This window comes from Lemur catta, chromosome 12 (genome assembly GCF_020740605.2).
Source record: "Lemur catta isolate mLemCat1 chromosome 12, mLemCat1.pri, whole genome shotgun sequence".
Lineage (NCBI taxonomy): Eukaryota > Metazoa > Chordata > Mammalia > Primates > Lemuridae > Lemur > Lemur catta.
In genome coordinates this window covers 5657989-5672845 of record NC_059139.1, presented here as the reverse complement: position 1 = coordinate 5672845, position 14857 = coordinate 5657989, and the positions used below count along the sequence as shown (strand labels likewise).

At 42.5% G+C, this 14857-nt stretch overlaps 1 protein-coding gene across 1 annotated transcript in view; it reads left to right on the top strand.

Annotated features, from left to right (window-relative positions):
- Positions 1-14857, top strand: part of SEMA5A (semaphorin 5A) — a 320624-nt gene that overhangs the window by 191113 nt on the left and 114654 nt on the right. The window contains exons 8-9 of the mRNA XM_045566609.1: positions 4882-5167; positions 8902-9037. Of these exons, the coding sequence (XP_045422565.1) occupies positions 4882-5167; positions 8902-9037 (422 nt within the window). The remainder of the gene's footprint in view (positions 1-4881; positions 5168-8901; positions 9038-14857) is intronic.

Here is a 14857-nt window from a genome sequence, read left to right as displayed (position 1 = left end):
GTTTTTAATGAATACCTAGATGAAATTAGACTTTCTTTGGAAACCTCTACAGCACATTTATTTCCATGTAGCCATGACAATGGAAGCAATGTACACAGTAAAGAGAGGGTCTAAAATTTAGGAATGTATGTGGAAGTGGTGTTACGGTGGCTGACACCAACAACTTAGGGAACAGAGGACTTCTGGCTGTGTGTCATGGCTAAAGATTGTTTCCATTAACTCATTTTCTTTTGGGGAAATAGCTTGCTACTGTAAAGACTCAGTGTGGTTGTGTTTATGCTCCTCAAATTCTGATCACCTTTAAACTCAATATATGTGTGTTTGCCCATTCATTGTCATAATGTGAAGTTCTGTTAAATAGAAATTATTCCAAGGAACATCAAGAATAAATCATGAAATAATAATAGTAGCCACCATTTATTGGGGCCCCACTATATACCAGTCCATCTAATCCTTACAGCTTTACAAAGAAGGTCCTCAGCACCCCCAGTAGTCATATCCAATGACAGAACATGTCGGATGTCACTGGTCCAGCTCTGGCAGAGCCATTTTCCAGCCTGACTGTAAATGGAAATTATATTTATAAAGTGGCTTTTGATTGTAAAATAATTTATGATAGATTTTGATGCTAGTAAGATATTTGTACAGCTGGAAAATTGGAATTCCTCTGTGTCTTTAATATCCACTCTTACTGATTTAGACAAAGATTTCTATGTCAAGAACCTTTCAATGATCTGCTCAATGATGAAATTGACTCTTTTCAACATGGTGCACCTGTATTGATGCTCTAGACATTGGAACAGAAAGAACATAGAATGGAAAGCTTCATTTGCATGCTTAGCATTTGGTTTTACATGGTCAAAATCTTCTCAAAATTTTTGATTCTTTTCTTCTTCTCAACACTTGTGATTCCTTGTATTGTGAGTCTCTTCTCAGCGCTCCCATCTGCATGGTCACTGTTACGTAAGTAAAGATAGAAAATAAAAATTCTTATACCATGAAGTGTAATTCTACTTATTAACATAACATACATTTTCTATAATACTCTGTAATCCATAACTCACTATGTTTTATAAATATGAGAAAAAACAGGTTTTTTTGTGAATATATTTATATATAAGCTGACATATCCTCATGCCTATTTTTATTCTGAGTTACTTAGCAGCACACTCAGTTCTCTCTCTCCCATGCGCTTGTATCCATTGTAGACTGGAAGGCAATGCCTGATTCTGACATGTTCCACACACGCAGGAGTGACAGGTACTAGTTCATGGTGAATTGCATTTTGAGAGACAGAACGTAAATAACGGAAGGAAAACAACATGCATCTTCTTATCCTGCCCAGTGACATTCAAACGTCCCCAACCTCCAAATTTATATCTATAAGAGATGTTTGTCTACATAACAATTCTTCCTGCTTTTCTATTATCCTTTGAAAAGGAACAGGATGCTGGCTGAATTTCCAGAGGCTCTGCTTTCCAAGAAACAGAGCTTCCCAAGTTAACAGCGGGTCGCCCAGCGAGAGATCTGCCATTGGCCTGAAGAATGGCCGTAGGGCTGCAGGATCCGTTTCCAAATGTAATCTCGCTCTGTGACTACCATGACCTGTATGTGCTAGGGTCTGAATTAGGGAACAACATCTATTACACACTGAACCCAAATTCTTTTCTTGTTTCCTCAAACAAAAGGTAAAAATGCACGTGAACATTCTATCAAAACTCCACTTTGTCACCTGACCGTAACACTGGTCCAGGGGGTTTGGAGGGTGGTGGAGGCTGTCTGTAGAAAGGGGAAGCTGTGGGCCAGTCTGCCGACCATTACTCAGCTTTCCTCTTATTTGAGAAACCTGCATGGGGTGGCTCACTGGCATGGATAGTGGACATGGAATGGCCCCTACAGTCATTTATTGGCACCCTGATGCTATCGTGGGTGCGATTTGAAACACCATCTCTGGAGTTGGATCAAACACTTCCCAAAGATATTCTTGTTTAATAAGTCCTTGATTTGTTGGCTTATTCCTCCCACATTTTCTTCTTTCTGAATCATTCCTGGTGGCTCTGGTAGCTGTAGGTTTGTTTTATCTGGTTATTTGTCTTCCCTTCTAGTCAGTTCTAAAACCCTTCTCAGTCTGTCCCTGGGCTAACCACTCTCAATGGAATGGGATGACTCTGCATCCAAGAGTTCACCGTTTTGGTTTCTAAAGCATTGTCCAGAAATCCAGATCCTACACTTGAATATTGCTGGCATATTGTTAATTGATTGTTTTCTTGCAGACTACTATTTTTTCAGTGTAGTATAATGGTAAGTTTGTAGGCCCTAGGGTCAGACCACCTGGACCTAGATTCAGGACTTCCTCTCGCCTGCCCCTCCCCCATTGCTAGTTGTGTGAATTTGGACAAGTTACTAAATCTCTGGGCTTTAGTGTCCTCATCCATGAAATGGGAAGAATGGCACAGCACCTACCTCTATGTGGGCTTAATGGGAATATCAACATAAAGCCGAGCACAGAGCTTAACAGAAGAGTTAACACTCTACACATATTGGCTGTTTTTAGGATAAACCCAACCTTGACCTGGAAGAAACCATGAAAGATCTTTTCTCCTTTGCAGCTGTTTGTTTTCCTGCTCAGACCTTCTAGAGACTACAGATAACACTATGTGGTTTTCGTGCCATTTGTCCTCAGGTGAATAGTAGAAGTGGGTAGTTGAGAGGGTATTCGATAAATTTTGGTAGTCTCTGCCTCACTCCTCATGGACATGTGCTGGTCACCTTAGTACTGGGCTAGACACACCTTGTCCCTTGATCCTTTCTTTATTTTCTCTATCTTAGATAGAATTTGTTGTTGCTGTTATTGATGATGATTATGGTGGTGACTTTTTGTTTGTTTATTTTTAGTACAATCCTCAAACTCTGGTCCTGGTTATATAACCCTGGGTGCAGGACCCATTTTGAAATGATTTAGCTTTCTCTTTAGAGTTAGACGTGCCAGGAATGTTTTCTTTAGACAGCAAATACAGTTTTGGACTTGCTCCCTGTCTTTGCTTTTGGGGTCTGCTTCATCAAGTAATTCTCTTTTGGAGACTTGTAGGGAATACAGATTCAAAAATAGCCCCAATATTTCCTTTACATTCCCAAAATATAAGTTACAAATACGTAATCTGCTGTTTTGCAAGCATCTCTCCAGGATATTAAAGCATAGTATTAGAGTAAACATATCTAACTTCCATCGCATACCCTTTAATATAATTCGTTTTTTTTTTTAATATCCATTTCAGGTGAAAGAAATAGTGATCTAAGAATACATTTGACAGTTTATAAGTTAAAATCAGTTCTTGTCAAAATCTCAGCATATTACTTGATGTACTTAAATGACTTGATGGTATATTGTACCAAAGGGAAAAGCATAATACATAAGCCATTTAGTATATTTGTTACATTTTTGAAAGTTGAATTAAATTGAAACATTTTGTGATAATATTGAATATATGTATTGATTGAAAATTGGCAGCAGTCTTTATGGACAGAATAGCAGAGTAGTCGATGCCAACTCCATATCAATGTCTGTATTTCAGACCTTAGGTGAACCTGTGTATTATTCTTAGCAGTAATGACTCCTCTTATAGCCAATCATAGTTTTAGTTATCCTGCCAATAACATGTTTATTGGTACAATCCAATTGCATCTGGAAAAATACAAGGCCAATTGAATTGCCCCAATAAACTAATTGTCCCTGAAAATGTGTCCTTGTGGACATAGCTGTTGTCTTTATCTTTCTATTAATTTTGAACACCAAAGGTTATTGCCATAATTATCCTAATTGCACCATAAAATTCAGATGCTTGCTGATTGAATGGAAAGCTCTTAGAAATAGAGAAAACAATAAGATTGAAACCTGGTTATTAGAGGCTTTAAAGACAAATATTAAGGCATATCTATGTCTGAAATGGTTTCATTTCTATTATCAATGGTCTCAAACAGGAAGTTAGGGAGCTAACATTTTAAATGCTATATGTAAAATTCTGTTGATAATCAACACTTACTAAATTCCTTTTTGGAAGTTAGGAATCCTAACCACCAAATGGACTTGGTGCTTAGGTAAGGGTTTTGCCATAATTTTGTCATTTCTGAATGTCCATTTTAAGCTAATTATTGGACCACAAAGCTACAAGGCAATGTCTCCATCTCAGCACTCTTCCCTCCTCTAAATGGATTTCCCCACAACCCAGAAATAAGAAAATAAGAATTTATTCTCACACTTATATGGTCACCATAATAATGGGATTGCTAAAGCTAATTCCAGGCACTAACTTTATGGTTTTATTACAGTTTTCATTTTAGTTTCCATCAATGAAAAAAACATTTTTGGAGTCCTTAGAAAAAAACACGTAAATTGTGTCAAAGTCATTTGAGGGAATATAAGTAAAGTCAAATAATTTTGTTGTCTTGCACACAAACAGGGTAGTAGACTCCTAGTTTCTGAATCATGGTTTTATCTCTTTAATCTTATTTTCTCCCTCTCTTTCTGAAGATTATGTAAGAATTTGCAAATGAAGTCATGCATATTGCTTTAAAATGTGCTGCAAATCTTTGCTGCCCGTTTTTGATGGTGTCAACGTCACATTCGCTTGTGCACTGATTTAGTTCAGGGACTTGAGGGTGGAATCACGCTGATGACTTCCTAACACTTAGAACTCCAACGTGACACCCAGCTTCCCAGCAGCACAGGTCATTAAGCTGCTCACGTGGCCTCCCACTTGTCTTATAAGAACCAGGTGTTATGTAAACCAAACCACGTCTCTTTGGAAGAAATACCAAACAGGTAAGACAAAACAGGATTAGTACATGAATGTTGAGAGTTTTCTTCTTTCTTGTTGTTTCCAGAACCAAACTTCGTGTCATCTTACGACATCGGAAATTTTACCTACTTCTTTTTCCGAGAAAATGCCGTGGAGCACGACTGCGGGAAAACTGTGTTCTCCAGGGCCGCCCGGGTCTGCAAGAACGACATTGGGGGGCGGTTCTTGCTGGAGGACACCTGGACCACGTTCATGAAGGCACGCCTGAACTGCTCGCGCCCCGGGGAGGTCCCCTTTTACTACAACGAATTGCAGAGCACTTTCTTCCTGCCCGAGCTGGATTTGATCTATGGCATCTTTACCACCAATGTGTATGTAACTTGAAATAATTTCTTTCCCTGCTCTTTTACTCATTCTGAATAAGTCTTTTGTTCTTTGACCTTTGAGGTTTCAGAGTTGCTCTAAAGGAAATCTTTCTTATTTTACTGGGCTAACTGCCAAAAAAAAAAAAAAAAAGACTTTTCAGTGTGACCTAAATGTTAGGCAAATGTTAGACAAAGATGTGTGATTTGGGAGACTTGTATTAGGAAAATAAAGTTAATCAAGAAAGCTTTGCTCTATCTTTAGGAAATAGTAATATCAAATTATTCTGATTTGAATTGCTCCTTCCTGACTTGCCAATGTGTCCTGAGCACTTTCTGAATTACTGGTTTATGTTAGACGTATTTTTTTTCGGCACACAAGTTATGCATTTGTACATAATGAAAGCAGTGTTGTCTGGAAAATCTGATCTAGGAGATGACACAACTCTTGCCTCCACCCTGGTCTCATACGAAATGTACATTCTCACTTTCCCATAGCTGCATTTTAGACCATCTTTCTAGAAGAGGGCTAATGCAGGCACACATTTTTGTAAATGACAATTATACCTTCTAAATATTTTTGAAAAAAAGTATTTTTTTTCTTTTCTTTGGGAGAGATATTAATACTCCTAACTTCAGAATGGTCAGTGTTTGCACTGGGTGAACCTATGAAGATTTCTGACCACTCATTCACGCTTCCTCTGGCGGAGTATCAGTGATCCCGCAGTTATTTCAGTCCTTAGCTGGCGTGCTGAGACACAGCAGGGGCACACCCCGGCCCCAGGGATTAAAGAACACGTTGAGGTTCTGAGCTCCACTGTCCCCAACAGGGGCTGTGCTAATGATGATCCCACACTGTGGGGTCTAGTTTGGGCCACCTTTGAAGTCTGTAACGTGGTGACCTAACATTTTGGACAAAAGCCAACTATTTGTATTCAAAGTAAGGGATGCAAACCTGGAGGGGTGGGATGTGCTGATAAATGGGGCAGATGACCAGCAGTCTTGGTTTATCTTGGGTTATCCCAGTTTTAGCATCCAGGGAAGACTCATATGCCTGGGTGTCACTCTATTGTGTCTGCTCTGCATCCTCAGTGGTTTGATTTTTTATTTTTTGGTGATAAACATCTGGCATCATTGCTTTATTTATTTTTTATTTTTTTTAATTTCAGCATATTACGGGGGTACAAATGTTTAGGTTACGTAATAAGTATTTTTAATTTACTTTTTCATCCCTTGGGCATCAGAAGCTTGCCCCTGAATCGAGCTTCTGAGGAGTCACTTTACCTGCCTTGTACTTCTTGTTAACCTTTTCTCCCTGCTCTCTCCGCTGCTGAGCTCAAGTGTTAACATTTGCTTAATGATGTGCACTCCACGAAGGGTCTTCTTTCTGACATGAAGTCAGAAAAACAAGGCTAATATGGATGGCCCTATGCCCAGTCCCACTCCACCACGACCATCTCTAGTGTTGTAAATCTGGTCTTCAACCCCAGAGGTTATTTTCTCTCTTTGATAAGTTTTTTTTTTTTTTTAAATCAATTTACAGTTTCTGAAGTTGATTTGCTTTCCAAAACCTTATTTAAGAAATAGTGCAGGCTGCACAAGATAAATGTTCAGTTGCTCAGTTGACATCAATTTTACACACAATGGGAGCTCGGCTTACCTTGCTGTTCATTGCCCTGGCTCTGGGTAACAAAACAAAACAAAACAAAACAAAACACCAATTTCAAAAGTTATATAAACTCCGTGTCTGAAACATTCGGAGATGGTGAATGGTCAGTTTAGATAGTTGCAAAAGTTAAGTTGCAGACTATGCCAGACTGTCTTGTGTTGCAGATTCCCGTCATGCCAGAAGTCATCCAAATGGAGCATCTCCCCCGGCAGAGAGGGGATCGCCACGTCCCCCTTTCTCTCTGGAATACTTTATTCTTCCTGAGGCTTGGGGATGAATTTCTGATGCGCCCCTTTATGTTACAACACGTCCCACCCCTCCTCCCTTTCATGTCCAAGCCTCTGTCTTCTCAAAAGATGGCCACATCCTTGGTGAGATTTGCTTCAAAGTGAAAGGGAACCAGGACCAGAGGTGGCTGGTAGCTGGTTATGTCGGTCTCTGAATTAGAAAGCCACCCGATACTCCGGCTGGGCTTGGTAGCTCAGGGTTTTGGTTGCCTCTGTCCATCCCTCAAGGTTTCTTAGCACTTGCAGAATCAGGGGAAGGTGACTGTTCTGATCCGTTCTGTCCTAACATCTCCTCCCACCCACCACCGCTGCTGGTGCCTCGCTGGCCCCTGGCTGGGCTCCCTCCTGGGTCTGACCTTCTTCCCCCAGCACAGTTGCTTTCTCGTTCTTACTAAAGTCCAGTCACGTGTTCAAAGCCTAATTCTTCCCTGTACTCGTGCTGTGACTTATCTCGTTCTTTTCTGAGGATAAAGAAGAGTGAAAAGACTGATATGAAGAAACTCATGTTTGGCGTCCACCCTTTGCTCTGCAGCTCGGGGCCTGTGTGCCTCCTGCCGGCCCCTGTCCTTGGTGCTGGGCGCCCGGAGCAAGCACATCCCTGCCCTCGAGGCCCTTACCTGCCCGTGGGACGTTTAATACTGTCCACTTCACACGTTACTCTCTCGGAGAATTCCGAATCCTGCCTGAGGTTCAAGTCCAGTCCCTCTCTTTAGTACCTGGGCGACTGTGGGTGAGGGTCTCCTCCTGACTGTGCCTCATTTTCCTTACCTGTGAACTTCCCTTACCTTGTAAAGATCAAACTAACTAGAAACAGTAAAGCCTTTAGAATAGTGTCTAGCACCTATTTAGCTTCAGCGTTTGTCAAATAAAACAAATATTAGGTAGGTATTCCAGTTTTGGAGTTTCTTTGATATTTTTCCTCTCATGCAGGTAAAACGATTGCTGAGAAATGGACGTGGTATTATCTCAGCATTAATGTGGAAAGTGAAGCTTCCTCTTTTTAACTCTGTGTCCCCTTTGAGAAACCGAGCTGAGCTGAAAATGCAAATCTATTTATCCAAAATTATTTTTCTGTTTCCCTGCTTAGTCAAAGGGCACTGATTTTCTGAGAGTACCCCGTTCATGACTCTTCTGCAGGGCTTGAATTCTGAATTAAGGCTTCAAGATTCCACATGTTAGTGCTGTGTTGTTTTTCTCTCTGACTCTTTGAATTTAAAATCCCTTTTAAATAAATAAATAAATAATGAAGGGTCAGACGATCACTTTTCTCAAAATACTATAAGTTGATTATTTTTAAAGGATGACAAATGAACACAAATGCCTGGGTATTAAATAATAAAAAAAAAAAAAGTAAAAACCCAAGAAAATTAAGTTTCCTCTGCCTCCAGGCAAAGTAACCAGATAAACGGGTTGGGAAGGCAGCCCCACAAGGCAGAAAATCAGCTCCGTCCTCTGGAGGAGAAAGTCTTTTTCTTCCGTAATTTAAAAGCTGCAAAACACAGCTTTTCAAAATCCCTCACTGTCCCACTGCGGCTAAGTGGACTGTCCCTTCTGGCAGGATTACCACGTCCTAACTGCAAACCAGCCTGGTTTCTATACCAAGGTGTTTGCTCCTCCGCAGGGAATCCACGGGGAGCCCCGTTCTCTGCTCTGACTCCCTCCTCTTGGGATGTTTGAGAGACGGTGGCCTGGAGGTCTCCGGAAGCTTCTCAGTGGAGGTGAGTGGAGGTCAGCAGTCGCTGCTGGGCCCTCTGACCGGCCCTCTCCTTTCTCTCCTCGGCCCCCAGGAACAGCATCGCCGCGTCGGCCGTTTGCGTCTTCAACCTGAGCGCCATCTCGCAGGCCTTCACCGGGCCCTTCAAGTACCAGGAGAACTCGCGCTCCGCCTGGCTGCCCTATCCCAACCCCAACCCCCACTTCCAGGTAATTTCAGGGGCACAGGGCACTGTGGGTGAATGCAGAAACCGTGTGCAGACAGGCAGGGCAACTGGAACCACAGGTGCATGCACCAGCTGCTGTAGTCCCTCCGGCCCCCCGTGGACAGTCCCGCAGCCTCCTCTGGGCTAATGTCAATGGACCGGAGCCTTTTGTCAGCTGTGGCACCTGGGCCAGAAAAGGGCCTGTTGTCAGCGGTGATGCCTGAGACTGGACTGAAAAAGGCCAGCATTTTGCAGCGGGTTAGGAACCCAGGCATCAATTAGTACTAATGATGCCCGGCTCTGCGTCCCCAGAATGTCTAATCCCTAATGAATGGCGTTCTGATGAATGGGTGCAGGGCACAGAGCAGTGCAGACGCAAACAGGATTAGAGCTCTAATTGGCAAATGTGGCAGGTTTCCTGTTGGAGAGAAGAGAACGTAACGGGCAGCTGGAGGGAAGGAAAGGAGATGGAGGCTGTTGGTCTACAAGCACGGAAGTGCAGGGTGTTCAGCCTGTAAGGGCCTGTGAGCCCTCACGTCTCCCAGTGTGCAGAAGAAGCTGAGACTCAAAGAGATGAAGCAACTTACTCATGTTTGGTCAGTAAGTGGGTTTATTCATCTGCTTGGGGTGCTACAACAAAACAGCACACACTGGGTGGCTTAAAACAGAGGCATTTATTTTCTCACTGTTATCGAGGCTAGAAGTTCAAGGTCAGCATGTAACAAGCATCCTTTTCTGGTGAGAGCTCTCTCTTCCTGGCTCATAGATGGCCATCTTCTCGCTGTGTACTCACAGGGTCCATGGAGAGAGACATCTCTGGTGTCTCTTCTTCTTATAAAAGGGCAGCTGGTCCACTTGGTCAGGGACCCAGCCTTATGACCTCACTTACACTCATTTACTCTCACAGAGGCCCCATCTCCAAATACAGCCATGTGGGGTGTTAGGGCTGCGGCAGATGAATTGGGAGGGGCACAGACATTTAGTCCCTAACAGCAGGCTTCCCTTGAGGGTTTTTTGACAGCTTTCATAGGGTCATCGTTGTCATTGCCCTGCATGAAATTTTTAGCACCAGCAAGTCCCAGAAACCCTGCTGGGTGCTTCAGGCGCATCATCTTGCACTATGGCAACGGTGCTGTGATGGGCAATGGGTTTCTACATACAGAGAAGGACAGTGAACCTTGGGGCAGATAAGCCGGCTCAGGCAACACCACTGATTCACGGCCGAGCTGGGATCCCAACCTTGGTCCTCAGATGCAAAACCTCCCCTATTCTGACTAAATGACTGCTAGTTACCATTACTAATCAGTGGTAGAAGTGGGTGCTGTGTCCAGGACCCCAAATCCTGATGGGGCCATCATCCCAAAGCATACGGCCTTTGGCTTCTGAGAAAACTGGGAGTATGGAAAGATTCAGTTATTTACACTTTACTTGGACTTTGTCAAGGACCATTCAACTATATTTGTTTTGAGAGAGTTTTTTGTTGTTGTCTTAAAATTTTTGAAAGAATAAGATAACTGGTTTATATGTCATCTTTACCATTTACTGCCTTTTTGACAAATTATTTGGCATCTTTTATGTCATATTTTCATCAATAAAATGGGAAACAATGGATACAAATACATAGGAATATTTTAGGAATAAATTTTGACAACACAGATTAATGTGCATTGTTTACTGTATAAAGTATCTGATTAAAATGACTCTTAGGGACCATTTATTTGATGCCTTCTCGGAGTTATATGTTGGGTAAATATATACTTCGTCTCATTGTCTCCTCTTATATAGAGGAGAAAATACATCATCCCTTTTAAGAAAGTCCTTGTAAAATCCTGAAGGTTAAAAACTTAAAGATGCTTATTCTATTTATAGTGTACTTTCAATTACTGATGTTTTTATCACAAAAGTCTCACAATGAACAGAGTGACTTAATAAACTTTGTAATCCCTTACCTCCAGGCAGTGGATAACTTTTAGCTGGTTCATCTGGATGCATTTGTAGCACACAGCAAATCCCCTCATTTCCTAAGGCCAGAAGCATCTGGTTTTATAATGCCAGTGTCACACGGAAGGGCTTACTTTCCTTTATGAGCTGGAAGTGGGTCCATGCAGCATAATGAATGAAGCATGCAGAAATGTGGCATGCACTGCAGGCAGGAAGCTTGCATAGCTGAGCTTGTCTTTTGAGGTAGAAGTTAAGACTTGCAGGGGACCAAATTTACAGATTATGGTGATTCTTTGTATAACTCCTAGTATAAATAAGGACCAAGTGTTTTCTTCTTTGCTGTCTTCAATAGCCACACTGGGATAGGAATGCTGATGGACATTCATGAAATCATTCAGACAGGCATGGAGAAGGAATTCACTTTGAAAGATCTCCTCCACCAGACGGGCCTTATGTTTGCAATAACTGACAATAAGAAGTTGTTGGATTTTTAAATTCTTATTTTTTATATTGATATTTGGAATTTATTGCAGCACTCTATATACCGTTAATCAGAGGAGCAGAAAGGGAATTCAGATTCGGGAAAAAGAATGGGTTAGAAGTGACAGTGCATGGTATTTCAATATAGAAATCTCAGTTGAAAAAAATAATGAAACAACAAAAATTATTTATTATTTTTCTCACTTGCAATCCAGAAACCACCCTGGGTGGTGCCTTAAAGCCCATCGTGTTAGAGACTTCAGTCTTCAAAGTCATCCAAATCCGAAGCCTCACTAAGAAAAGCATCAGTCACTAAAATGAAACATCATCTGGACACAGCTAGAGTAGGGCAGGCTCCAGAAATTTCTGTGCAGTTTTGATTACCACTGGTCAGAAAAGATGAAGCCAAAATGGAAAAAGAAAGTGGCCAAGTGGATGAGGAGGCTGTTGCTGGGGGAACCAAGAGCAGAGATCTGGCCGTGGCCATCCAGAGCCCTGGATACACAGCACGCGTTTACGGCAAAGTGGGAGGGAGCAAGGAGGCAGGTGAACAGAGGGGCCCTTAGAATCGGGCACCCCTAGCAGGAGGATAGGTGATTGTAGGCTGGACCACCAAACACTGCGGTGCTGGAACAATGATGGATTTGTTGTCCTTTAGACAAGTAAACATATAAAAATGCAAATATTAATATTATTATTTTTAAAAATTAGAGTTGCTGACCTTATTACTTGAAGCGGTGTTGGCATGCACCCAGGGTAGGTTGTAAGCCCCATGAGGACAATGGATGTGCTTTTATTATTTTCCTCTTGCATGTTGTCCCCAGGGTGTCACCTAGTGCCCCACACAGACCCTGCAGGAGACCGGCATGCAAGGCACAGCTGCAGAACGTACAATCAGGAGAGACTAGGTAGGGTGCTTACGGTTCAATAAATATAGCCTCTAAATTTGAACCAAAAGTATTTGAAACTGAATCCTTGGGTGAGATTTTCATTACAGGCTGGCAAAAGAAACAAGGAATAGTAGAATATACTTCAAAACCAGTTCTTGACCATTCAGGCAGATGACTTAAATGAGATGCCGGGTCGAGGAATGAAGACTAGAAGGCACAGCTAGTGGCCCTGCCATGTAGCCCCAGGCTGCTGGGAGCTCCCTCCTGGGGCCCCCACCTCTCCTGCTTCCTCCAGAGCCGCCAGAGTTCCTCATTTTTACATTACGCTTCCTGGTTTTTATGATGCCAGTTTTTTACAGACACTTTGTATATGGAGCATCCGAAACAAAAACCTGCGTGCAAACTTCACCCAGCAGGCAGGTAGCTAAGTGCCACCTGTGCCTTAGGTATTGCCATCGATTTCAGGACTAAAACCACCAAACACAAAGGCACCCTCAGAACTAGAACTCACCTGCATAAACTTCAGATCCAGCCCAGTGAAACCCTTTTTCATTTTTTAAAACACTTCTTGACAGCCAATGTTCCTTCCCTCCAAGTGTTACTATTCAATACTATAATCACATAAAATCTCCCAGCACATTCTCCCTTCAGCCCCCAGTGGCGACTGCTTGTGTATTCACTGGCTGATTCCTGCCCTCCTTTGTTTATTCACTCGTTTCCCTCCAGCCGCTGAAGCTCAATGGACCATGGAGTCGCTGTCCTACTACAAGACAAATGCATTTACCATTTACCATGGGTTGAATGGCTTCTCTGCGCCAGGCACATTGTCCTGTTCTCTGGCATTTACAAGGACTTTCAATTAATTTACAAATACTTTCCATTGATTATCTCAGCTGGTCTCAGAACAGGCTTGAGAAGGGAACAGAATAGGTATTTTTCTAGCCACTTTGCAGGGAAAAGAAAGACGCTGAGAGGCAGCGTTGCTTGAGGCCATGTGGCTGGACCGCTCACCTGAGACCACGAGGTTCCCGAGTTATGGAGCCAAAGGACCACCTGGGTCACAGGTTGCAGGGCCGAGCCCTTCACCTGAACTCACACGCACCCTTCAGGCGGAACATGGGGCGCTCCTGCAGCGAGTTGATATTAAATTAAACATTGGACTAGATGCGTGAAATCCGTTTAAGATTCTCTTATTCGACAGTCAGCCCATCATTTTATGGCATGTGGGCATTTTACCAAATGCTACAAAAGTATCATCAACTTAAAAAAAAGCAACTTCCATCTTACACATTCACACTTCTAACCTGCCATAAAACCAAGAATTAGAAATGGCATGTCATAGACAGTAGTTTCCGGTGGTGCGGACCCGGAAATTCATTTCCATCAAACCTGCTTCTGTGAAGTGCTGCCAGGGACCAGGCACCACCTGTGCCAGGATTTCATGTTTATGAAAGACGTGAGAGGTGTTAGTGGTGCTGTTCTGATTGTGAACTCGGCTCCACGAAAGCCCTGCTTTCCTTCCTATCCCTCTTTTACCTTGTCCTTATTGGAGACTGTCATAAGTAACACCTGCCAGCCTCGCAACAGCACAGCTCTGAATGTAATTCTCAGCAATTTGCAGGCCTGAGTGCTCCCTTGTCTATGTGGGGTTCACCTTCATGACATTTGCTCTATCTGAAAACCAGCCTGCCTAACTGCCTGCCTGCCTTCCTTCCTTCCTTCCTTCCTTCCTTCCTTCCTTCCTTCCTTCCTTCCTTCCTTCCTTTTCTTTTCTTTTTTTTTTAATTTCAGGATACTATGGGGGTACAAACATTTTGGTTACAAGTTATGACTTTGCCTCACCCAAGCCAAGGTTAGTGGGGTGCCCTTCCCCCATGAAATGCACACAAATCAGTGGCATTCATGTACGCCAATAACAGTCTAGCTGAAAATGAAACCTTCCTTCTTTTCTACTCTCTTCTCCCCCCTTTTCTCACTTCCGTTATTGTCTCAGCTCTCTCTTTCCTCTTGTAAATTTTCCATTTTCTTTCTCAGATTTCTAGACTCTAAACAATTTTTTAAATTTATTCTAACTTGGAATATAAGCACAAAGCAGTAAGGCCAGCACAGTGTTTTTGCAGCCCATGTGAATGATATCAGAATGATATTACATGGACCACAGACTAAAATGGCATAATGCTACTGCCATGGAGCCCATGTCTTTCTTCTAGAGCCACTGCTACGCCGGGAAAACTAATGAGTCAGTATGATGTCCCTGATTGCTGCATTTTCAATTTGGTTACCTAATTTATCAGACAAATATAATAGTATGCATTGAGCCAGACAACTCCCATGAGACTCCAGAGGAGAAGAGTTTCTAGGCATGTGCTGTTTAAGTTAAAGTTAGCGATGACTTCCACTTTATTTTTTAACTTCTGATCAGTTCATTTAGGATGGTGTGGAGAGACCCCCCAGTATGATGTGTTCAAATCTAAAATTGGAGGGATGCTGAGGACAGGAGCATCAGGGAAATG